This window comes from Nyctibius grandis, chromosome 2, assembly GCF_013368605.1.
Source record: "Nyctibius grandis isolate bNycGra1 chromosome 2, bNycGra1.pri, whole genome shotgun sequence".
In the NCBI taxonomy this organism is placed as follows: domain Eukaryota; kingdom Metazoa; phylum Chordata; class Aves; order Nyctibiiformes; family Nyctibiidae; genus Nyctibius; species Nyctibius grandis.
In genome coordinates this window covers 37,281,884-37,306,909 of record NC_090659.1, presented here as the reverse complement: position 1 = coordinate 37,306,909, position 25,026 = coordinate 37,281,884, and the positions used below count along the sequence as shown (strand labels likewise).

General features: G+C 43.6%; 1 protein-coding gene across 1 annotated transcript in view; it reads right to left on the bottom strand.

The window, feature by feature from the left end:
• Positions 1-21,197, bottom strand: part of PHKA2 (phosphorylase kinase regulatory subunit alpha 2) — a 45,467-nt gene extending 24,270 nt beyond the window's left edge. The window contains exons 1-14 of the mRNA XM_068422216.1: positions 21,120-21,197; positions 15,160-15,318; positions 13,760-13,807; positions 13,111-13,279; positions 11,844-11,926; positions 11,140-11,220; positions 8,658-8,756; positions 8,188-8,334; positions 7,907-7,960; positions 6,629-6,751; positions 4,520-4,615; positions 2,997-3,104; positions 2,205-2,283; positions 659-793 (exon numbers count right to left, since the gene is read on the bottom strand). Of these exons, the coding sequence (XP_068278317.1) occupies positions 659-793; positions 2,205-2,283; positions 2,997-3,104; positions 4,520-4,615; positions 6,629-6,751; positions 7,907-7,960; positions 8,188-8,334; positions 8,658-8,756; positions 11,140-11,220; positions 11,844-11,926; positions 13,111-13,279; positions 13,760-13,807; positions 15,160-15,318; positions 21,120-21,197 (1,459 nt within the window). The remainder of the gene's footprint in view (positions 1-658; positions 794-2,204; positions 2,284-2,996; positions 3,105-4,519; positions 4,616-6,628; positions 6,752-7,906; positions 7,961-8,187; positions 8,335-8,657; positions 8,757-11,139; positions 11,221-11,843; positions 11,927-13,110; positions 13,280-13,759; positions 13,808-15,159; positions 15,319-21,119) is intronic.
• Positions 21,198-25,026: the final 3,829 nt, after the last annotated feature.

Sequence of the window (25,026 nt, the reverse complement as noted above, 5' to 3'; positions counted from 1 at the left end):
AGTCACTGTTAAAAACAATACACCAATATGTCAAACATCCTACTCATACCCACTAGTGAAAGAAAGCTATTATAAATTATCATGAAAGAAATGTAAGCTTCAGCAAAGCCCTGCAAATGTTTCATTTGTTTAAAGTTCTTTGTGATAAAAAGACAAATTCTCTCCCAAAAGCAGCACATGCAATTTCCTTTCTCCATGTAAAGGGCACACTTTCTAAGACTTATTTGAAGGCCCCATTACTTCAGATGCTTCCAAAAAACTTCCTGTTAAAACCACAAAAAAACCCAAGAAAAAACACAACAAGAACAACAAACTTCTTTACTAAAGCCAGTATCTCTGTGGAAGTAGTTCATGCACGACAAGAAGAGTCAGTTCTTGCCTAAAGGGTACAGGGAAACTTGTATTTTGGTCACCTTTTCTAATGAGGCAATCTTTTATGCCTGTTGGAGTCCCTTGTTTAAGACCAAAGTTGTAATTTTGTTAAGCTTCTTTACAAAATTGCATTTTTTTAAAATCAAAGAAATTTATTTAAATAAAAGAAATTAAATCAAAGAAACTGAGACAGTGTGAAGCAAGAAAAAAAAAAACCAACAAAACACCACCCTTAAAAAGTACCTTGCAGAGAAGTAGAGAGGGGCTTCCATGTTCAAATACCTACCCAGCATGGTGTAGAGGTTACTCAGGATGCGAGCTGGCTGCACTCTGAGCGGATGGATATCAGCAATGCTCTGAACATTGATTCCATGGTCTTGCAAGAGATTCTTAATTTGATTAGATTCTGCCAAAACAGTTACTGCATAACAGAAGACAAAACCACTAGTAAGAACCAGAGTCCTTCTCTTTTTAACTGTCTCTACTGCCACATCTCAACTGCTGCATAGTTGACTAAAAACGCACAAAGGCCTCACTTCTTAATTTATGAGCCTGTGAGATCAAAAGGGATTGTAAGAGGGTGTCAGACAGCTTTTGGCTCCCTGCTTCTCAACATGTCTTGCCATTCTTGCCCACTTTGGACCACGGGGCAATTCAAGTTGGAGGAGTCCTCACGAGGTCTCTACTCCAACCTCCCGCTCAAAGCAGGGTCAGCTCTGAGGTCAGACCAGGTTCTTTGGGGCTTTATCAGTTTCTTCCAGTTTCTTTCAATACCACTAGTTTGGATCATGCAATCTCTTTCAGCAGATGGTGCTTTTCTCCCATAAAACAAGGGAAAACTCAACTTGAAAATCTTCATTGTTGTAATACAGCACACTATAACAACACAGCTGAGTCAATGGGGAACAGATGCTGTTACCTGTATAGCAATAAATGCTACAGAGGCCATAAACTGACAGAGGTAGGGAAAAAAAAGAAATCCTAAAATCAGAAGAATTACAATCCAGGCCTTGATCCAACCTCTTGATCTGTTTGAGGTTTTGCCCATGCTAGCTGGCTTATTGATTTGGGACTCATAATTCAGTATTCTTCTTTGCATTATAAATACCTGTCAAAGAATGCTAAAAATAAGCAAGAATTTGTATTTCTACTAGAAATTAAGAACTTCAGAACAGCAAAATGCCACCCCATGAGACACCAACAGGGGGTAAACAAGCACCTGCCCACTTCACAGTACCATTGACAAAGGCTGCTCCTGATAAACCAGCTGGTTGCTTTTCCAGAGTGGTACAGGCCCTTGAAAAGCCTTTAAATCCTGATCAGCTGGTGTTTGCCCTCTGCTTAATTTTCTGTTTTTTGCTGTTCCTGCCTTGACAACAGCAGCCACTCCCCTGCAGTAGCCAAAAGATAGCTGTAAGTCTGGCTGCCTCACCTCTGTGTACGGAGATTCGCCCTACTCATTGTTCTCTGGTTCCTCCAAAAAGGGGCTAAACAGAAACCTAACTAAACTGACTGGTTTCCTGCCCTTCCTTGCTAGAATCCACGAAGATTTTCCTTTTCACTACAAGATTAAGTTTGCCACTCTCCAGTCCCTGACCAGTCTTAAAATTTTAACAATTATTTTTTAAAAGTTTGTTAAACTTGATCTTCCCTCCAGGAAAATGGCAGCTAGGCAAAACAACCCCTTTCTCCTTCTCACAGTAACACCAAAGCATCCACATCTCATGCAAAAATCCACATTGTTTTTAAACATGTCTGTCTTTCCTCCTGTACATAGGGACTTTGCCATCACATGACTCAATTCACTCAGAATGTTCAAAAAACTCCCTCACCTTGTACCACAACATCAGGTTTAAATCCAGTGGAAAATCTCCTGTTTAAGGGATCAATTTCACCTGCAGCAAGAAATCCCTAGAATAAATGCAAAAGAAGAAAAAAAGAAAGGAAACAAAAGTGAAGTAAAAGGCTTCTGATGACATCTAGAAGAAATCTCAACCAATTTTCATATTTTATCAGAAGCGCAGGACTTAAAGCCTGGTTTCTCTACCCTGTCCACTAAGTAGTACATTCAATAAAAACAATGGCTGCAATATTTTTCAGAACAACAAAAAGATGGTTATGACTGACACAATCTGCATGTTTAGATTTCGTATTTTAAGAGTTTCAGCAACTGACATAATTTCACCAGGCCAGTGATTTTTTTGCAGCCCCACAGAGATATTCAGTGTTTCCTTTAACAAGTCCCTGGCTAAAACAGGACGACTCCATAGGCATCTCATGCCACAGAGTAAGGCATAGTTTAGTGGAGCTGAAACAGTGCAAAATCTTAGCTCTGGGACAGCCAAGTCAGTATGGGCATATTCTTCTAGCCTAACCATATATCCAGTCCATGAGACAACTTTTCCAGCTTGATTAGGAACAGGCAATCGCATATCTATATTAAAAAAAAAACAAACAAATAAAAAGCTCCTGAAAGCTCAGAGTCACCCCTCCATGGTTCATGTACATGTTTCTACTGGAAAACACATTGTCCCCTACCTGTCAACCAAATTGTACTTTTAAAGTCCAAGCCATCTCAAAACAAAATGAAATACAAGCTCACCTACTATACAAAAAACAATTACCTCTGCTAATAGGCAGCTAAGGACATACAGTGATTGGCCCCAAAGATGAGGCAATTTTCCCACTGGGATACGATCCACTGAGTGAGGATTTTCATACTCCTCGTCCACCTGAAAACAAACGCATAAGCAAGAAAAATGACCCTAAAGTTCTGAAGAACAATCAATAACATTGAAGTATGCGAAAAAAATACGGTCTATCATCTACCCTTTCTAATCTGCCATTATTACTGACATACAGATCCTTTGGTTTTACTTTTAAGGCTGCACATTTTTTGGGACAAGAGCTATGCTTCCTTTCTGTACACCACCCCATCCTTTGAAGCTGGAGGTTGAATGGGGACTCTGTATGCAATTATAGCTTTGGTATTAGCACTTCCCCTTTCTTCTCACCATTCCTTTGCTGCCTTCCCTCTGGGCAGCTTGTAGGTAATTGTGTGTTTGCTTTCCAAGCCCTTGCAATATGACACTTGAACTTCACCGATGTCTACCTAGCTTCCTGAAGTAAAGGTGTTTTTCAAAAATGAAGGCTATCCCACCTTTCCTGTGTTAGCAAGAATAGTCAATGGAAAAATTAAGAGTAGACTCTTATTAATTTAGAAAAAGAAAAACTGCCTTGGTTTTGCCATACACAGATCTATTTAGGGTGAGGGGAAAAACCCCCTAGACAACTTCTTTACCATAGCCATTCTAAAATTTACAAATGACAGGTAAAATCTACCCTATTTGGCATGTTCATCAGATCATCACCATATCAAAATTCACAAGAAGGCTCTGAACTCTTACACGCTTGTTCCCACTAGGAAGGCAATTCAGAGTTTTCACTTCAGATCTGCGAGCAAGACATCAGCTGTTAACACTCCCTGCCCAAACTGAGACCAACCCAGGAGGCTCCACACCCTTAGTGAATGAGGGCTGAGAAGTCTGGAGCAAGAGAAGAAGTTGGCAGGGAGGGATACAAAGGCAAATAGCATGGAAGAGCACATAAGCTCATCTGAATTTCTCTGTCACAATGTGAGAATCAGGTAAACAGTAACACCAAAGATGGGAAGAAAAAAAAAAACAAACCAAACAAATAAAACAAACAAAATTCTCGGCCCAAACCCTAATCCATCTGAAACCTGTTTCTCTCTCACACACAAACTCTGGAAAAGAAAGAACACAAACAGCCAATAGACTAGACAGGCAGGACACTCTATGCTTTATTTCTTCTTTGAGCTTCAGTTCCTAAGTCAGCATCAGCATTTCTTAAATATAAGTCTTGCTATGAGGATTTAAAGCTTTACACATGCTCTAATTTTCTGTAGGTACCCAGACTCCCAAATAAAAAATGTGACGATTCGGAAGCCTACAGTTTACCATTTCTCAGCGGGAGCTGTGAAAGGTCTCTTAGTTTTTAAATAATGTGCAGTAGCCTTTTTTTATTGCTGGTTTAGATTCACCAGCTACAGGAAAACTGTAAAACTGACATTCATCTTGATATCTATACTTTGCATACTAAAGTGAACGCTGCATTTTCACAATACCTTTTCTGGAGGGACTGCATACAGTTCAGGCATTAGCACTATTCCGTTCTTCTCTCTAATAAGTATTCCTTCCAGAGCCTCTCTATACTCTTGTACCTGGAAATATTTTTAAAAGAAAATGAGAACTCACATTACAGTCAGCAAAACAGAAACAGCAAAGTTAAAGTTCTAGTACTTTCCAACAGTACTTTTCTGCTGAAAGTTCAGTTAAGAAAAAAAAGGGCGAGGGGGTGGAATCGTGACTTGCTGATGGAAGGCCAGGGTTCAAATTCTCAGAGATTGTTCCAGTAGCTCCATTATCTCAATATCCATTGTCAGCCTCAGAAACATGAACACACATCTTTAATCTATAACACACCAGTACAGTACAAAACTTCTAACATATTCCTATCAAGAAGTCACTGGAACATGAAATTTGCAACGGATAACAATGCAGTGACATGGATGTCAGGACTGCCAATATCCATAAAAGTGTAAGGTGTATAAATTGTTAGCTTTCTACCATGCACATTTACCTACCATTTTCTGAATTCTGCCTTGCAGGGTTGGGAAATCAGTTTCTCTTAACTGATTCACTTAAAAATTTGCCCTATGAAAAACTTTACTTAAACTGTTTAAAAATACCTAAGTTAACTGAACAGAAAATCCTCTTGTTCTTGCATTGTTAGACAAGATACATGAACAGGAATACCAGACTGATACAACATAAAAAACATTTAATATTCTTTTTACCAGATCCTGTATTTTGTTCCATTTCTTAACTATCCCATTCCCATTCCAACTTTTTACTTCCAGGGAAGCTGTTTTCCAGCACTACCGGCACCTGCCTCTGAAATCCTATTTCTGCTATACCTTTCTGAGTACAGTGGAACACACAAGGTAAGGTACCACAGGTTCATATTACGTTACACTAATATTTTCAGTATCCTGTCCTTCTCCACTCTTTTTGAGGGTGCATATTTTTCCTAACAATTGCTGCCATTGCAACCATTTGTTTGCAGCAGTAAGTGGGGAAGACTAGACACTCACCTGAGTGTCTCAGCGACTCACCAGCTATGCTTATAACCACGGGAATTGCCTGGTCTGAGTATGCCCTAGCACAGCCTACCTGCACACCATAAAGGCAATTTCTTCACATACAAGCTGTTAGGCTTGTATCAAATACGACGAAGCAGTCTCTAGAATTCAGTTGGATGATCTGGGACGGTATGTACCCTCATGAAAGAGTCATTTCTCCCTCCACCAGTCTATTTTTACTGTGTTCAGGAAAGCAACTTACATTTCTAGTGCTAGTAAGTATTTCACTTGATTTACATCTGGTACAGAAAAAGGCTTTTTGGTCTGAAATTCCCCACTTTGTTTCTGATACCATTTTATTTTTTAAGGGGTTATGTTTAGCAGTCTCCTGTCCCTCTGCATACTAGTTGATTTTAAAACACATGTATTTTTTACTCCCTTCACCCCACCAATCTACAGAACTCTTAGTATGAATACGTTTAGTCCTGGCTACTTATCACTCTCTGACTCACCAATACTCTCCAGGTGCCACTATAACCTTTGGAGGGCTACAATCAGTTTAGCTCCCCTAACTGCTGGATGCTTGACACAGTAAAGGCATGAAGTAACTTAGAGAATCATCAATTAACTTAGGAAATTAGTAAAAATGAAATGACTCTCCATAATCCAACCCCAAACCTCCCTGAATGTACAGAAGGACTGAAGGTACTATGAATCTTGTTCTCAGCAGCTAAGCCACAGAGACCGGGGGAAAAAGAAGCTGGTCCCATGCTGCAGTAATTGGGAAAGGGGCATCAAGGTTGGCGGTAAGACAGAACCAGGCAAATAAACCTTGTTTAGCTCAATTTGACCACACCAGCTAACAGAGCCACTCAACCTGGCAGAGAGAGAGCAACGAGGCCCCAGTATTCACCACACTGCAGCCTCTGCCACGTCATGAAATCCCCAGGAAGGTGAGATTGTCTGAAGACTACTCCCATCCTGCTGATGGGGTATCCAACTGATACCCAAAATAAACATGGAGCAAAGCTACAAAATACTGTGGGTAAATGGCTTTGCATTTCCATTGAAAGTAATTTCTTCTTTCCTCACCTGAATTTTGTCCTCATTAAATATTCCATCAATTAAGAAGTATGTCCAGAATACCGGCCACTCACATTCAATATTCTCAAAGAGCTTAAGCTCAGCAGGATCATAGTGCAGCCTGCTTGGATCCTAGAAATTCAATCATACTCATTTAGTCAAAGTACTAAATTAATCACTCATATTGCAACCATAATGGTAGCCTATTTTATACAAGTAATTAAAACCAAGAAACCAATAAAAACACCAGAAATAGCCTCCATGCAGCCTCCTGACTTCTTTTTCACATTCAGTCTTGAACTCATTTGATCGTTCCCCAGATCAATCAACCCTTCCCAGTCTCAGAATCTAGGTGTCACCCAAATAATCTTGCCTCTGTCTCAGTTCAAAGATATTTTGGGATGCCTCAGAGACATCGCTTTCCCTTAGGCACCATAAGTATATCTAAGGGTTCATTCCTTACAGAATTATGAATTAAGTTCTGACCTTAGTAACTGGTTTTCAGACCCTGAGCCTCCTTCAGATATGTGTCATTTCTAGGGTGGATACCTGAATTACTTCCAAATCCACTAAGATGTCTTAACAGTGTGCATTGGTTTTGGCTGGGGTAGAGTTGATTTTCTCCACAGTAGCTGGTACAGGTCTGTGTTTTGGATTTGTGCTGTAAACAGTGTTGATAATTGAGGGATGTTTTCATTATTGCTGAGCAGTGCTGACACAGAGTCAAGGCCTTTTCTGCTGCTCCCACCACCCCACCAGTGAGTACGCTGGGGGTGCACAAGAAGTTGGGAGGGGACACAGCTGGGACAGCTGACCCCAACTGACCAAAGGGATATTCCATGCCATATGATGTCATGCTCAGCATATAAAGCTGGGGGAAGAAGGCGGCAGGGGGGACATTTGGAGTGATGGTGTTTGTCTTCCCAAGTAACCATTACGCATGATGGAGCTCTGCTGTCCTGGGGATGGCTGAACACCTGCCTGCCCATGAGAAGTAGTGAATGAATTCCTTGTCTTGCTTTGCTTGCGTGCACGACTTTTGCTTTACCTATGAAACTGTCTTTATTTCAACCCACGAGTTTTCTTACTTTTACCCTTCCGATTCTCTCCCCCATCCCACTGGTGGGGAGTCAGCGAGTGGCTGGATGGTGCTCAGTTGCTGGCCGGGGTTAAACCACAACACAATGATATACAACTTCACCCCTTCATGTAAATGAGACAAAAAATGTCTATAAACAAGAGAGAAAATTCTTCCTAATATCTACTGAAAATACATATCAGAAGTACCTCTCTGGGTGTCTTGTAACCATCTCGGAGAAAGCGACAGCAGCCATAGCGGCCCTGTAAAAACAGATAAAATTATACAAAACTTCACATACTCTTCTTCCCCACAGACTGACATCAGCACGAAAGTATGTGCCGAGTTTTAAGTGTCACTTAGGGATTTTCCTGCCTCTCTTCCATGTACAGATGCACCAAGTCTGGCAACTCTTGTTTAATTAGGATTTTTGGTTAAGAAAAGGAGGTTCTGCTTCTCTTTCCCTCCGGAATATAAAGGAAATTCTTACCTGCAATTTGGATATAATTTCACTCTTGGTCACATTAACAAGGTTTAGATCCTCCACTGCAAAAGCTGGGTAAGAAATAATGGAGAGAAGGCCAGCATCTATCTCCTTTGATGTGGATGCCCTTGGCAACATGGAGTATAGGATAGACTGAGGAAAACAGGAACAGAAGAGAGGGATGTAAAACAATTTACCTACTTCAAAAGACTATGTCAACTGCAAATGGAAGACACCATACTCTTCGCAAACTGACAGAGAACTCACTGTATAATTATTTTTAACTGAGTTAGTACAAGAATGCTTCACAACACTCACTTTCACATGATCTACTAGAAACAGGGCGAACAGCATAGGCTGCAGCCATCCTTATTACGCTAAGTTCTTGGTTCAGTTAACCAACATTTCATTTAAAAACAACAGGGAGAAGGTGTTGGGTTTTCCCCTAGCAAAGGAAACGGAAGACTAATTTTTACCTGACAATGTTCTACTTCATCAGGAAGAACATGAATCACTGATTTGTGTCCTCCATGAGCTCCAAAAAGATCTAGTTCATCAATTGCTTCCAAAGCAGCCTTCAAAAAAAAAACCCCAAAAAACAACCCAAAATCATTGAATACCTTTTAAGCCAAGCTTACGTCTTAGCACCTGTGCTTATCCTTTGAAGGAAATTATGTCAGATAGAAGTTTGCTCCACAGGTATTGGCAATATTTTAGAAAGAGTAAATATTTCTGTCTTTCCACTAGTAGGATACAGGACTGATGTGCTGGTAAGCCTTCTTACAATTTAAAGGCAGTGCAAAGCAACAGGGAGCAGGGCTTCCACTGAGATAATATCTAAAGTACTTTAATAATAAATGCTTCTCCTGTACTATATTCCAAAATAACCCCCACATTCAGTGGCCTTTCACTCCTCTTGCCTGAAGGGCTGTTCAAAGAGGAAGGCTTGTTCAAGGTGCCCCAGAATCAGCAGAGGCCAGTGCTCAGAGAAGACAGCATTGCCATCTCTCTGATACTATCACTTCCCAAGAGAAAGAGAAATGAGACATCTGCTCTCTCCACAGCCAACCAAGGCACAGCATGCTCCATGTCAACAGGTGAATCACCGCATCTCATATCTCTTGGCCATAACACATTTGTCTAGTGGAGACATTAGCAGCCCAACCACTGACTCCATTTGGACACTCCTACTTTAACTTAGTAGGCTACAAAACCTGGCTTTGAAGAAGCAGGGTGTGCAGCACCACGCAGGGAATGTGGCAGGAAGAGAGCAAGGACTGGACAGCCAGAAGCAGGCTAGCAGAGCCTTCCTCTGAAATGTATATTTACAGGGTTGCAGTAGCACTGAATGTTGCTACGTGCCCATTTTTGTCCTGCAGCTTCACAGTAATGTCAATCTCTGACAAAGAAAGGATCACACAGCACAGCTTGCCTTATCTCGCTGCAGAGGGGCAAGGGTATTTTTCTTCTTCCAACACAAATATGGGTTTACTGGCTCAGCAGAGCCCCTCTAGCCAAGCGCTAGAGCAGCACATGTTCCTGATAGCAGCAGAAAGCCCCACTGAGGAACTGCTAGCTGGGACCATGGGCAGTCTGAATGGCGCAGAAAAGGCACTGAGATCCACTCAAAGGCATATGTTCTGTGCTGGACTGCTGCCATGGATAGCCACACAAAGCAGATATTGGAGAGAAATGTTAAGAGGGAGAATTCCTGAGGCAGATTAAAAAAAATAGCATCTACCTCACCCTCTGCAGCAGGTCCTCCAGCGTGCCCTCCCCCAGTCCCCACCCCCAACAGCACTTTCATTGAACTCAGAGCCACAGGGAAGCAAAGCTGTGCAGTGAGTCCTGCAGATCGTCCTGACATCAACATGCCCAGAAGTCATGCAGAGACCACAGCAACCCATGCCAGACAATGGGTTCAGTGCAAAAAACCTCATACTGGACAGCTAAGGAATAACCTCCCCCATGGACACTGCCCCATCGTTATTTGACTGAACTGTGGCCAAGACCAGCAGTTTCTCCCTCTTGCAGCCACACAAGAGCTTGGTAACTAATAAATCCTGCTGAAATGCAACTACACCTCTGACCTTAACAATATTTGGCTTCTGTCAGTCCCCCAGACACTATATAAAAAGGTGGTTGTCAATTACACATTTATATTTATGGCCTTCTGAGCTTCATTTACTATCTCCGTGACCTTGTGCTATGGGGGAACGAGAAATATCCACTTTAAGTACATCTGTACTCATTTTTCTCTCTAAATTCCTTGTGAATAATTTCTGAGACTGATATTCTGCTGTTTTCCAGAATTTACATCTGACTTACCATGAAAACACCACATATAATACTGGGGCTGAAGAATTAAGAAAGAGGAACAGAAAACCAGATGCTACTTTACAGAATCACAGAACGGTTAAGGGTTGGAAGGGACCTCTGGAGATCATCTAGTCCAACCCCCTGCCAAAGCAGGTTCACCTAGAGCATGTTGCACAGGGTTGTGTCCAGGTGGGTTTTGAATATCTCCAGAGAAGGAGACTCCACAACCTTCCTGGGCAGCCTGTTCCAGTGCTCTGTCACCCTCAAAGTAAAGAAGTTCCTCCTCATATTCAGATGGAACTTCCCATGTTTCAGTTTGTGCCCATTGCCCCTTGTCCTGTCACTGGGCACCACTGAGAAGAGTCACCTCACTGAATCTATCATCAGATTCATGGCTTAATGAATCTGGTACCCTTCTTGCAATCCACGGAACAACTGTGCTGAGGTCCTTCAATGAAAGCCATTATCACAAGGTTTTTACACTAAAAAGTACTCACTCACACCCAAACAAAAATTCTTATACAATCAGTAACTATCACAGTGGCCAAGAAGACTATGCAAAGGAAGACATCAGGTTTGTCAGAGCCCTTCAGCATGAACGAACAGCCATGAAGGAGGTGTCAGGAAGACAATTCTCACTTTGGCCATCCCTACAGAGCTTGCGTTCAGTTCAGGGATGCCCTGGTTTGTCTTATCACCACGTTCCCAAATTCCATAATCCTGCAACGACAACATCATCAAGAAAAAATTGGCATGACTATATACAAAAACGATGTATTCCCCCCTCACCCCACAACAAAACCAGACCCCTGCATGAAATTAGTTTATTTGCTTTAAAAAAAAAAAAAAAAAAAAGGAAAAAAAAGGCTCCAAGTCCCCACAGAGCCCCTCCTCACGTTTAAAGAGCAGCACATACAAATATACCCCAGCAGGATCAGGTCTACAGTCATGAGTTACTGTCTTCACAGAACACACAAAGCCCTCCCCCCTCTGCATGCTTCTTCCTGTGCCCCTTCAACTAGTCACTTTCCAAAAAGTTTGTGAACACTTTGCTCTTTTTAGAAAGGCCCGTAAGATTTTAATGAGACATCAGGAAATATTATTAATTATCAATAAAGAAAAACTATTATTATGATAGAACAAGTATACCTCACCCAGGCAGCAGTAAATCCTCCACAGCCCTCCCACCATCTCCAAAGATGCTGCTTACAATGTAAAGTACTGACAGGTTCTGGTATCTTCTCATGGAAAAAGAAGTCTGTATTTTCCTTTTCCATAAATAAATAATTTTCCACCCACATCTGAGCAGTGTTCAGGTGATTTACATATAATTAACTACTTACAGCAACTTTGTAGGCAGCTTCTATGTAAAAAACAAGATTCTGAATAAAGGTGACTTCATCGAGGGTGAAGATAATACGTAACCCTGATTAAAAGAAGGGAAGAGAGTAATTATACTGTATCAGAACTGGAATATTTCCTCTTCAGTGAGTTTAATGATATTTTTTATTTGCTACCAACTACTGCCCACTGAAATCAATGGAAAAACTCATGTTGATTTCAAAAGATCAGGCAGCAAGCCTCCCTACTTGCTGCTGATAAAATACTTCAAATGCCACCAATACATACTGTTTCAAAGACCAACCAAAAACCACCCGTGAGGGTGACATTCAGACATGATGGGTACGAAGCAGAGACATCTGAGCCAGCTCTGGCTCTCAAGAGCAGTGCATCTCAATTCCTGCAGCCCCCCACCCACTTAGTGCTCTATCTAGGGACCACCAGGACAATCAGGTGCCCGCCCTGCAGGGGTCAATTGCAAGAGGCTCTGAAGACAGAAAAACACATAAGTAAACAAATCTTTATCCTCACAGGAGGAGAACAATTGAAAAGAGCGCATGCTAAAACAGCACCAGCAAGAAGAGGAACACAGACAGCACTAGTGGCACCTGACTCTATGTCACCACTCTCTGAAGAAACCTGGTTGTCCATGAGGATGACCTACGTAGTCTTCAAACATGAAACTCTTCTCTGACATGACTCTGAGTATCTCATGTATTTGTATGCCAACAAACATTAAGGAAATGGATACTGCCAGTTACTATAAACATGAAATCCTAAGTCACATCTCTTTTCCAGAGAATCACAGAATCATAGAATGGTCTGGGCTGGAAGGGACCTTAAAGATCATCTAGTTCCAACACCCCTGCCACAGGCAGGGACACCTTTCCACTAGACCAGGTTGCTCAAAGCCTCATCCAATCTGGCCTTAAACACTGCCGGGGAGGGGGCATCCACAGCCTCTCTGGGCAACCTGTTCCGGCGTCTCACCACCCTCACAGGAAAGAATTTCTTCCTAATATCTAGTCTAAATCTACCCTCTTTCAGTTTAAAACCGTTCCCCCTCGTCCTGTCACTACATGCCCTTGTAAAAAGTCCCTCTCCCGCTTCCCTGTAGGCCCCCTTCAGGTACTGGAAATACTACTTTCTTCTGAGTAATAATTATGTAAAGGTCTTTGAAGCTCGTTAGAACTTTTTTTCCTTTTTAAATGAAAGCTAAAATAGAAAAAGACTGCAACAATAGTCAAGGCTAAAATATCTTCTGATTACCTGATGCAGTCATCTGTGCCAAGAAGAGCAGGTAAAGGGAAGTTGCATCCACTTGCAGATGTCCCCACTGGTCGTCCCCAACCACCGTGGCGCAAGTTGCAGAGTTATACTTGGCATGTAGGCAGTCTTTGGTACTCTGTGTGCGTTTGAACTTCTCTACCTTATCCACCTAAAAAACGCCACAAATCTCAGATCTGAAACATTTTGGAAGAAATTCTCCAAACTATTTCAAAATGAACAGCTTTTCTTAGGTGAGGAGAAACTTGAGGTCCTAATTCCTGTTACTTCACTTCAGTTGATCAGAGTGCTTAAACACAACTCTAACTGTAGGCTCCAGCTAAATCCACATCTCTTTGGGAAAAAATAAAATGAAATTACCTTATTGAGTTCAGATCTTAGTTATAGGTATGAATCTTGGTGAAAATCAGTTTGCAAAGGCAAAACTGTGATTTGCTATAAACACAATCTCAAAAAGGTGCAAGTAAGATCAGAGTTTTGCTCAAGAGTTTTAAAAAGACTCCCCACAACACCATACACACACACACAAAAAAAAAATCACTCTACAGAAAAGACACAAGAAATACATGCTTCGGATGAAATGCTTTGCAAATACAACCCGTACTAATTCAACTCATATCTATGACATTACCTGTCTCATCATGCACTGTAAGAGTCCCCGCATCAGCTTCACAACATTCTGCAGGAACAAAACAGACCAGTCACACCCCCACATGGCCAGCTTCATCAGCTCTTACAAACAACATCCAAAAGCAACAAAGTTCACACCCCCTACTAACCTCCTGCCAAAGGCAAAAGAAAAGCATATTTGCCTGAAATGCTTTACATGCCTTTTTTTTTAACATACTGGTTGATTTTTATTCTAGGAGAATAAATCTTTTCCCAAAGGCTCTAAACAGTGCAGCAACTCTCTGTGGTCCTTCTATCCAGCTAAGGAAGTAAAAGGAATGCTACGTCTTGTAAGAATAATAATAATGATGATGATTTTTAGAGTGACAGATCCATGGAACACTGGTAGGGGACTGCAAGACATTGACATGACTGCAAAACCTGTGGAGCTTCTTCTGCTCTTTATACAGTACAACAGAAAGCAGATGACTAATGTAAAGAAAGGGCCTTTAGTGTGTACGAAGAGAAGCACAACATTTTGCCTTAAATGAAGAAATCAACCCCATCTTTTCACCCAAAAATTATTATAGCCTCAAAATACGATCACGCAAACTGAGTCAAGGTTATTCTGTCACCACGGATCTCCCTGGTTTGAGCAGTACATGGCAGCATAAAATTCACCCAGTGCCTTCAAGACAACAGCAGGACACAGATACCAACACTCCCTCACTTTCCATTTAACCCGTGTCTACACTCTCACTTTTGATACCCACTTTCCCAGATGCAGATTATAGAAATTAACTGTGCAAGTTACCCCCCCTTCCAATTCTCCAGCATGAGTGTTACCAGTTTGGAGATTATTGCCTCATCTGGTTTGTTCAAACACATCCATACACCATGTACGACTTCCGTGAGATGACACAAGTGCACGTTTCAAAGATTGCTACTTTAAATGCCGTGCTTCTCCTTACAGGGAAGAATGGTCTAGCAGATAAATTGCTACCCTAGGATCCAAGCGACCTAGGCTTGATTTTCTGCTACGGAATACACCTCACAAGGGATCTCAAGGTTTAATCAGAGGCTTGTAAATCTGGGCATAAAATCTCTCAGAAGCCTAATTTTCAACAATCAGCCCAACTGATGGAAGCTTGATTCCTATATGTATTTGTTTCGTTTATATTTTAATTTAGATGTTAGCCTCTCTGCCACAGTTCTCCAAATCTCGCTTGCCAGAAGGCTGCCAGGAACACTGTATGCCATGTGCTGCACGGATACTGACGTGACAGGAACAAGACACATACTCCAAGCTGGGAAAACCCTGCCAGATCCTACACATAACAGCACTGCGAACGCACTGTTCAAAACCACTACCATATGAAAAAAACAAACAGCGCAACTGGTTCAGGCGGAACTTTAACATACCTGCTCGAGCTCGTAGGCTTTGGCCTTATCCTCATCCCGGTCCGCGTTCTTCCGATAAGCCATCCCCAGCCCCCACACGGCCAGGATGCTGTAGATGTTGTCCCGTACCCAGGCATCCTTATGGTCTGTACCAGCTGAAAGCAGCCCCGTAACTGGATTCTAACCATGGCAGAAGGCATACAGAACAAACATTACTACCTGAAATTCCATCTTTCCATATCATAGAATCATAAAATGGTTTGGGTTGGAAGGGACCTTAAAGATCATCCAGTTCCAACACCCCTGCCACAGGCAGGGACACCTGGCCCCATCCAATCTGGCCTTAAACACTGCCAGGGAGGGGGCATCCACAACTTCTCTGGGCAACCTGTTCCTGTGTCTCACCACCCTCACAGAAAAGAATTTCTTCCCGATATCTAATCTAAATCTACCCTCTTTCAGTTTAAAACCATTCCCCCTCGTCCTGTCACTACTTGCCCTTGTAAAAAGTCCCTCTCCCACTTTCCTGTAGGCCCCCTTCGGGTGCTGGAAGGCTGCTAGAAGGTCTCCCTGGAGCCTTCTCTTCTCCAGGCTGAAGAAGGGTAACAAAGAGTATATATGAAAGGGTAACAAAACAAAATAGAGAGCCAAAGGTGATTTCGCACTGATTGCACACTGTGGCTGCTGACAATTTTGCAACAGAAGCGAGGTCCCATCTTTCTTTCCCAAACTCATACAAGTGAAATGCAAAATTTCTTTGAACACTTCAGGATATAAAGCTTATGGCATCCAGCTGGGCATCCTCATCCACACAGGATTATTAGCTAAGTCACTGAGTGAAAATTTGAAATACATTGAGGAAATGGGAATTTAAATCTTACATATTTGTAAGGAAAAAGGGGTACTGAGTTAATATTAAAAACTGAGTCTAGGATCCACTCTTCTCTACGAAACTGGTCTGCAGCATACTCCTGAGGAAGTAAAAACCCACTACTTCCCTTCTAGGAAATTAAAAAAGTATTTCTATTTATTTACCTGCTTGGTTTGTGACAGCTAGAACATGAATGCGTGCAAAGCCTATTTATATCCTCCTTTGGAAAATGCACAGAAAGACAAATTCTGATGGTGTTGAAAAGCAGCAGTGCCTGAAAACCAGCACACTGAGTAGTCTCCTGTACCCCAAATAATCTACTAAATTTTTCATTGAATCATTAATTCCCATCACTTCATTATCATTAATCTTTAAGACTGTAATTTTTCAGCTGTGTGTTCTTCACTACCAAAAAAATAAGGTAGAGAGGCAAAAGGTCAATAGAGCTTTCAATCAAATCAAGCCTTTACCGCAAATTTCAGTGAACGAAGATCAGCTGCCAGGACTGGTATGACAAGGGGCAATAAAGATAAGTAAAATTAAAAAGGATATATACACCAATTTTTCATTTCTGCCACGTACCGCTTCACTCAACTCCTTCTGTAGTTATTTTTAAGAAAGCAGTTTTGCGGGGGAGGAGCTTCAATTATTACAATTTCCTGGGCTTTGCATGTGACAACTGAACACGACAGGGGTGAGAGCCTGACACACATGACTGGGCACAGTCAGTGCTATTGTCACGGTTTAAATACAGCAATGCCTAGTGGCTCGCCGAGAGGAGAAATGCGTAGTTCTGCTGAAACAGTCCCTCAGCACGGTCTTCACAAACCGGGTAACAACAGCAGGACCACCTACTCATCCATCTGCTGGGGAAAGTTGCATATATGAATCCAAAGAGCTTAAAAAACTTATTTCAGAACTTGAAAAGCCAAACCAAGGAGTAACAGAAGAACAAGTGAGCAAGCACAGAAAGCAGACCCCGCTCCCAGTTCAGCACTGCGCCTGCGTGGTGAAAACCAGGATCCTGAAAGGCAGGCCGCATATTCCCAGCATTTTTAGAGGGTACTTTTTTTCCCTCCTCCCATGCAGCACAACAAATTTCTATGTACCTACAGCCCTGGCTTGACAAGAGATTGCCCTGCTGCCTGAGAAACGATCGTTTTGGTTTGTTTTTCCCCACCCTCTGTGCTGGGCTGTAAATCCCAGAAAAAATGGCCCAGGCAAGACTTTAAAAGCCCATTCAGTCCCTAGGGAGGGACCTTCCTACCCTCAAGAGGATGCATTAAACACATCCAAGGGCAGCTATCACCACTTCAGTGCCTTTGTCCTCTACAGGGTCCCAGCTTTTGGGGCACACTGGGGCTGGTTTTCATGGACTGACAACACATTAATGTCTTTCCTCATGCACATTCATAATGTTAGTAGAACAACGTAATAAATTAATTAATATTTTAAGTGTTGTAGGTTCTTTTTTTAGAAAGTGCTTACTCTTAAAAACTACAATAATTTTCTTCTGTTACATGCTAACATGATATGAAAAGTACAACCCTTACAAGGTGCTAAAGAACCTGAAGAAACACTGAGTGTGCCTAACCCCAAAGATGGCAAAGGGATTTCAGCTCAGCAAGTACTTCAAAGCATTACATCTATGCAGTGATTGCTAATTGGACTAGCAGGTCTCATCCTGCAAATCACACTGCACATACAGATCCACGGAGAAAAGAATTTTACCAGCACCTATGGGCTTTGTGAGCTGAGAGCACCGCAACAGAAAGCTGGTTGCTGGACTAAAACTTCAAACTGTTGTATCATGCCCAAGTCTATTTTTAAGTCTATCTGTTAGTCTGGAGACAAAAAAACCCAGAACACACCAGCAGTTCCTACAGGGGACCAGACACTAATAAGAACTCCAGCAATACAGGCACAAAAATAGCGGGGTTCTAACCAGAGCAGCAATACAAGTAAGCCCACATTTAGCATCTTGCTGAAAATCTATTTAATTTGCATCTGTCTCATTGATCCGTCAGAGGAAAACTGATGTAAGCTCCAGCAAAGTTTGCAGATAGTTTGCATGAAACTAGACACAACACAATTGGGGTTACCCATAAATGTATGCCAGATGTGCTTTCCTTATCAGCTCCATAGCTTTTCTCTTATAGTACCCTAGCAATACTTATGGGCTTATCTTTAAGATGCACATTTTTTCTTATCTCATCTCATGCAAATTAACAAGTGTAATAAGCAGCTGAGAACAGCCTTCTGGCAATGCTCTTCAGTGCTTGCTCGGTTACAGTATTGAAGAATCCCTCTGGCCCCCACCCCCAGGGGCACATACAATAGCTGGCAGATCCCACACCACAGCAGGCCAGTATAACCAATGCAACAGCACAAGACAGGAGACAGTAGTTTAGTCTTAGCCTCCTTGTACAACCCTTAACAGCGTACCTATCACCACGCATGCTGCAGGGACTGATCAGCAGAATGTAACACCTGCAAAACAAGAAAAAGTTTGCTATGGATCCAATCCTGCAAGGTGCTGCATACGGAGAACTGTCAACCCTGGCGAGGGGTCCAGACTTGTGCTTCGAATGCATGTCTGCCTGGTAGCATGTATATTCGGAATTAAAATTCGCCTCTAAAATGATGTTGATTTAGAGTGATTGCAATGAAAGTAAGATCAATTGCTGCTACTAAGAAACCTGACCCCGGTGTACTAAACACCTTCTTATCAAAGTAAAATGTTCCTGAGCACACTATGTGTTCTCCTCACTGCATCCTTACGAGATCAAGATCGTTACTGCCCTCCATCAGAGCGCACCAGCTGACGTGCCAAGTCTGCACATCTGGCATGCTTGTGGATGCAAGGTACAAGGTCACAGTCACACATCACCCCTGTGCTGAGCGGCATCACCTCAGAGGCATCTTAAATGCCTCCTGGCTCTTCTTCCAGGCTGCTCCTGGGCAAGCGGATGGCTTAAATTCCCCTCCCTGTCTCTGTCCTGAAAGGTACCAGGAAGCAGCAGCCCAGTCCATCCCGCCACAGGCTATTCTGCTCCCAAGCAAGATGAGGCTGCTCGTGGCCCAAGGAGAACTGTCCTAACTTGCCCAAGCAAGGACTGCATCTCTTCACCCAGCTGAGCAGGATGTTTTCAATCCATTGCAGTGGAAGACCATAAAAAGTACAGACAGAGAAAACAAACCTAGAAGCCCGTCTTCCAGCATCTTTCTGGGCCCTCTTGTGATATCATTGTCCCTCTGCCTTGCGGCTAGTCTGTGACTTGCTTTCCACACGCAGAAGAAAACTTACTTATCTCCTTCCCCCACCTCTGAACTCTCCCCAGCATTGAGCACTTAGTGGAAAAGGCAGCACTGAGTCATGAACATGCATCCAAGCACTGTAAATAGAAAGTACAAAATTCTGGGTCACTGGTATAAACTCCTGTATTGTCATTATGTTACCCTTTTCATTATTGTTAATTATTAATATCATTAAGGCACAGCTTTCAAGGGCATGTTTGATCTCTGGATACCAGAGGCTCCATCTCTCCTCTAATGAAGGCTGTTATCGGCATCCTCATCCTATATAAATGTGGAAGTCAAGGCAGGCACTGGAAGCCAAAGTGACTTGTCCAAGGTCATCCCACAGACAAAAGGCTGAGACAGGAGCACAACTCAAAGCATCTCCTGCACCCCAGCACAGCACGAGAGCAAAATTACCTTCTCACACCACTTATATCATGTCCTTGCATTTGTTTCTAATGAGTTTACAATAACTAGTACAGAAACATTAATTCACAGGTGTCTAGACCCCGTGCCCACAAAAACAGTTAGTGACAAAATGTTAACGATCTAAGCGGATTTGGGTCTTCACCTCTTCTTTCACTGCTTTCCAGTTTTCACCACACACAGCACGCACGTCCCGCACACAGCACGCATGTACTGCACACAGCATGCACGTATCGTACATAGCACACACACGCACCACACACAGCACACACACACCGCACACATCACGCACGTACCACACACAGCACACAAACACCACACACAGCACGCACACAACGCACACATCACGCACATACCACACACAGCACACACACCCCCCACACACAGCACGTGCGCTGGCCACTGCAAGCCTCACTCTGTCCTGGATTCACACTGAGCTGATGCTGACAGACACGTTTCAGAGGCCCTGCTAGGGACCTCTGTGTTACTGGGACCTGACTGTGTTACGGATGTGTATATATATAGTGTTACAACGGGTGGGTGCGTATAACATGACCATGAACACATTCTATACACAGTATTATCGTTTGCAAGCTCAGACTTGCTGTATTTTCACAGAATTACAGAATGGTTGGGGTTGGAAGAGACCTCTGGAGATCATCTAGTCCAACCCCCTGCCAAAGCAGGTTCCCCTAGAGCACGTTGCACAGGGTCATGTCCAGGTGGGTTTTGAATATCTCCAGAGAAGGAGACTCCACAACCTCCCTGGGCAGCCTCTTCCAGTGCTCCGTCACCCTCAAAGTAAAGAAGTTTTTCCTTACATTGAGATGGAACTTCCCATGTTTCAGTTTGTGCCCGTTGCCCCTTGTCCTGTCGCTGGACACCACTGAGGTGGTGTCTGGCCTCATCCTCTTGATGCCCACCCCTAAGGTGTTTGTAAGTGTTGATAAGATCCCCCCTCAGTCTTCTCTTCTCCAGGCTAAACAGACCCAGCTCCCTCAGCCTCTCCTCAAAAAAAAAAGTGTTTTTTTCTGTTTTTTTTTTCTTTTTTCTTTTTTTTCCACATATCTTCCAACGTGCATTTATATAAGCGCCCACCGAGCACCCCGCGGATCCGCACCGCCTCAGCTTTCCCCGCGCTCCTCCTCAGGCGGGGAAAGGAGGAAACACGCAAAGGAGGCCATGCGCCGGGGAGAGGAGGCATCTTCTTCCACCGGCCCCGTCGTGCCCCTTGTGCAACCAGGCTGCGGTCATCGGCCCCGGCAGCTCCAGCCGCTCCGCCGGAGGCCCCTCGCCGCGGCTCCCCCGCGCCCCGGCCGACCCTATCGCGCCGGGCGCCCCCAGCCCCGGACGGGCGTCCCGCGGCTCCGGCGGCTGCCCTCACCTGGTGGCAGAGGATGGTCCGCTGGACCAGGCGGGCGTAGCCGTCCAGTCGCACCCCAGAGTTGCTGCGGCTCCTCATCGCCTCACGGCCGGCCGGCCCGCCCGCCGCCCCGCGCCTCCCGCCTCAGCCGGCCCGGCTGCCAGGCCGGCCCCCTGCGCCCGGACGCGAGCGGTGCGGCGGCGCCCGGAGATGGCGGTAGCCTCCTCCTCCTCCTCCCTGCCGGCCGGCCTGCGCGGCGGGCGGTGCGGCAGCCCGGCCTCCCTCGCGCCGAGGGGGCGGAGCGGCGCGCCCGGCCTCCTGCCTCCGGCCGGGCGGGCGGTGGGTGCCCGGGGCTGCGGGAGCGGGTGAGGGCGAGGGCGGGCTGTCTTGGCGGCGGAACGAGCGGGAGCAGGGGCGGAGCCTGCAGACCCCCGGGAGCAGGGGCGCTGCCGTGCGGTCGGGTGCTTGAAATCCGAAATTCAGCTTTTCTGAAGAACCAGCAGACTTCTCCTTGCGGTGTTCGCAGCTGCTTTTCCGAGCCTCAGCGCGCTGCCTGGGGAAGCGGCAGGAGAAGGGTGGGCGTGGGGGACGGCGGGCACGGCAGCCCGCAGGGACACCGCGGGGGTCAGTGCCCGAGGGAGTAGCTAGGAGCAAAGGCAAGGCCGAGCGGCCTGAGCTGTAGTGGGAGAAGTGACAAAAGTCAGGCTAAATTGTCAAAAATAAAGGCAATTTTATACATCCTCTTTCTAAGTTCGTAAGATAAAATGCAAAAGGCCAGAACATTTGTTGGAAGTCTTTTTCTTTTCAGCCTTAAAAAATACCATTGTGAGGTCTGATAGAATGAAAGGCAAAAAAAATGTAAGACTTATCAGGCGTCTTCACGCCCCAGCCTTGGCTTTCCGACAATAAAGAAACGAGATTTAGAGATTTCTGATGGAAAGGAACCTGCTATTCCCATAGGCACTCACTGAGGGCATTAGGCAACGTGCTTTTGAGGTGATTGTCACGCTGTAGTTCCTGAACATGGGTAAGACAGGAGCGAGCAGAAAGAAGGGAAGTCAGGCAAAGAGATCCAAGACTTAGAAACTTGACAAAGACTTAAAAGGGGAGAAAAAAAAAAAAAGACGTGTTACATACAGTTGCAAAACCTTCAGTGAGTTCCCTCTGTGCTCCTGGCAACAGGAAGAAAAACAACAGTACGTGTGGGTGGGTGCTGAAGCACAGAAAGGGTGTTGCAGAGTAGCTGGAGCTGTGGGATTCACTCAGACTTCAGACAGGATTTTTTTGTTTGTTTTTTTTCTCATGTGAAATTACAGCATTAACAGAGTTAATTTTGCAACTTTTTTTTTTTTTTTGCTGTGCTTACTTCATTGACTGCGTAATTGACAGCCACGACTGAGACCTGTTGGGTGAGCGGTGGCCATCAGACAGCACTGGCGTAGGTACGGTGCAGCAAGTGGGACAGGGCACTACTTGGAGGTTCGTTAATTCCATCAGCCAGAGCCCTGCAGCTGCCATTTGTTGACAGCTGCACAGTCCCAGAACATGGACCAGTTCACTCTCCAGTTCACCCTCCCCTAAACTCTGCACTTGCTTCTTGCTTCAGGGCACTACAGAGATCACATACACTTAGGGAACAGGTTTGCTGAGCAAGGTGGTGCCAGCTGTACACAGCGTGTTGCTGTTTATCTATGACCAAGCTTAAAATCTCCCTTACAGATGTCCCCAAGTTAGCTTTGCAGCCACAAGTTGATGCACAGATCTTTACTTCGCACTCAGGACGGGGTTGCAGCAGCTTTCATCCAGCTCTGGGCTGCCATGGCTAAACTGCTAGCAGTGCACATGAGACCAAGTACCAAAAGGATACAACACCCAATGCACAAACACTTTTTCAGCTAGTTTAATGATGACAATTTACTGAGCTAAAATTATATGCTGCTGTGGGTGCAAAATTTTACTACAATATGTGCATGCTTTTAAGTGGCAAAGTCAGACTCCCCACCTCCACGATATATCAAGTAAAAATGATTAAAAGCATCCTAACATATGCTAGTGTGCCAAAATAAAACCAAAGGAAGACTCCAAGCAGGTCAGTGACAGTGGAATATGCATTTTCATAGGGAGTTTAACTACTGAAGCCAAGCTCAGCTACGTGCTTTTGCTCATAGCCTTCTTGTGGAAGAGCTTCAGCAGACTTGAGGGCAAGCACGGACTGAACAGACTTATGTCAGGGCTTTCCCTGCTAAAAAACAGATCTGCTAGAACCATGAATGGTAAAATATGTGGAAGACAATAAATGCAAGGGCTAGGTCAGCATTTCCTCTAAGAGGTTACGTACTGAAGCCCATGTAATCTGAAGAATTGTAACACAGCCCAGTGTAACGACACATTTATCTAAAAGACAAAGTTAATACATTTTACCTGTTGTACTTGCTGTAAATTTATTACTTTTTTTTTACAGTTGAAAATATAAATACAAGAACATTAAATAAATTTACAAGAAACAGTGCAAAGGCAATTAGCCAAATAGTTAAAGCATTCACAGAAATGCATTCCAGCTACTAGCATTCCAGGATGGTCTTTTATTAACATGCAGTTAAAACTTTGTGGATAAACACAACAAATACTTTAAATTCTCACTTTAAAACCATACTCAGAGTAGTCTTGGACATAGGTGACCAAAGGAACCCATGCGCTGCATACAGAACAACAAGAGGGTTTGAGTACTGAACACGTTCAATTGCTGAACTGCAACAGAGCCCCGGATAGGAGGCATTTAACTGATGCTTTGTTGAGACGAGTGTTCCAGGGCTCCCTCCCGAGTCCTCTGGGAAAGCAAAGCCCTTGCTCCCCTCCAGCGTGCACCTGCCTCAAAAAATCCCCTTTACAGGGTCTGGCACTCCGCAGTGTGGCGCCAGTTTGTTCTAGCTCTTGCTCCCGGCGCATCCAACCTTTGCCCAAGAACAGAAGGAAAAAAAAGTAATGGCCACAGCTGCACACCTGTGTGAGGAAGAAGAGGTGCAACCAGGGCTCAGGCTAATTTCTGTTCAGGAAGAATCTTCACAATGTTGTAGGGGCTTCCACCTGTTGTGCATGAAGAGCCTAAATCCAGCTTTTTCAGACAAATATCACAAAGGGAATGAATCTTTTCTTCAGGAATTACTGAGCCAGGACCTCAGGATTTGCCTTGCCAACCAAGGGCCAAAGTACAAGCAGAAATACTCATTAGAATAGCTCAAGAGCTGCCCCTTAAAAACCGGCCACACAATGAAACAAACAATTTCTTGGCTACTAAATACAGCAGTTAGCATTTATTCTCTGTATTTTTTCTTCAAAAAATAACACTTCTCTACTTTTCTTTACTGTTGCAAATGAGAAACGGCAGTGTGTTTAACCTCTGGAAGCACCACTCAAGATAAAATATTGACCCTGCTGAAATCAATGGCAAAAGCTCCCACTGACTTACATAACTTACTTGTATTTAAGAACCTACTGACTACTTGATTTATCACTCCCCCATTCATGGCACTCTACTTTGATGATACCCAGCTTCTATCCCTCTGTGGTGTACTAAGAGGTCGCTAAAGGTTCAAGACCCATAGTGTTTGTATTTACAGCTCTGTATCTAGTGAATATATTTAAACCACTGTAAGTGATTTTACGTACTGAACATATTAACTTCTACGTTAATGATCTCAATTAAAGAAAAATGCAGACTTACAATAAAAGTTAAAACAAAATACCAATTATTTTTCTATACACAGGAATATTTAAATTTATATTACAAGAAATAAATATAAAAGTATCATTAAGATGCTTAAAGGTTGATATTTTTCTGCTTATGTACATCACTATAGAGTTTGCTACTACAACATACAAAAAGTTGAAGACAGTGTAGCTAACATTTCTAAAGATAACATTGTTTATA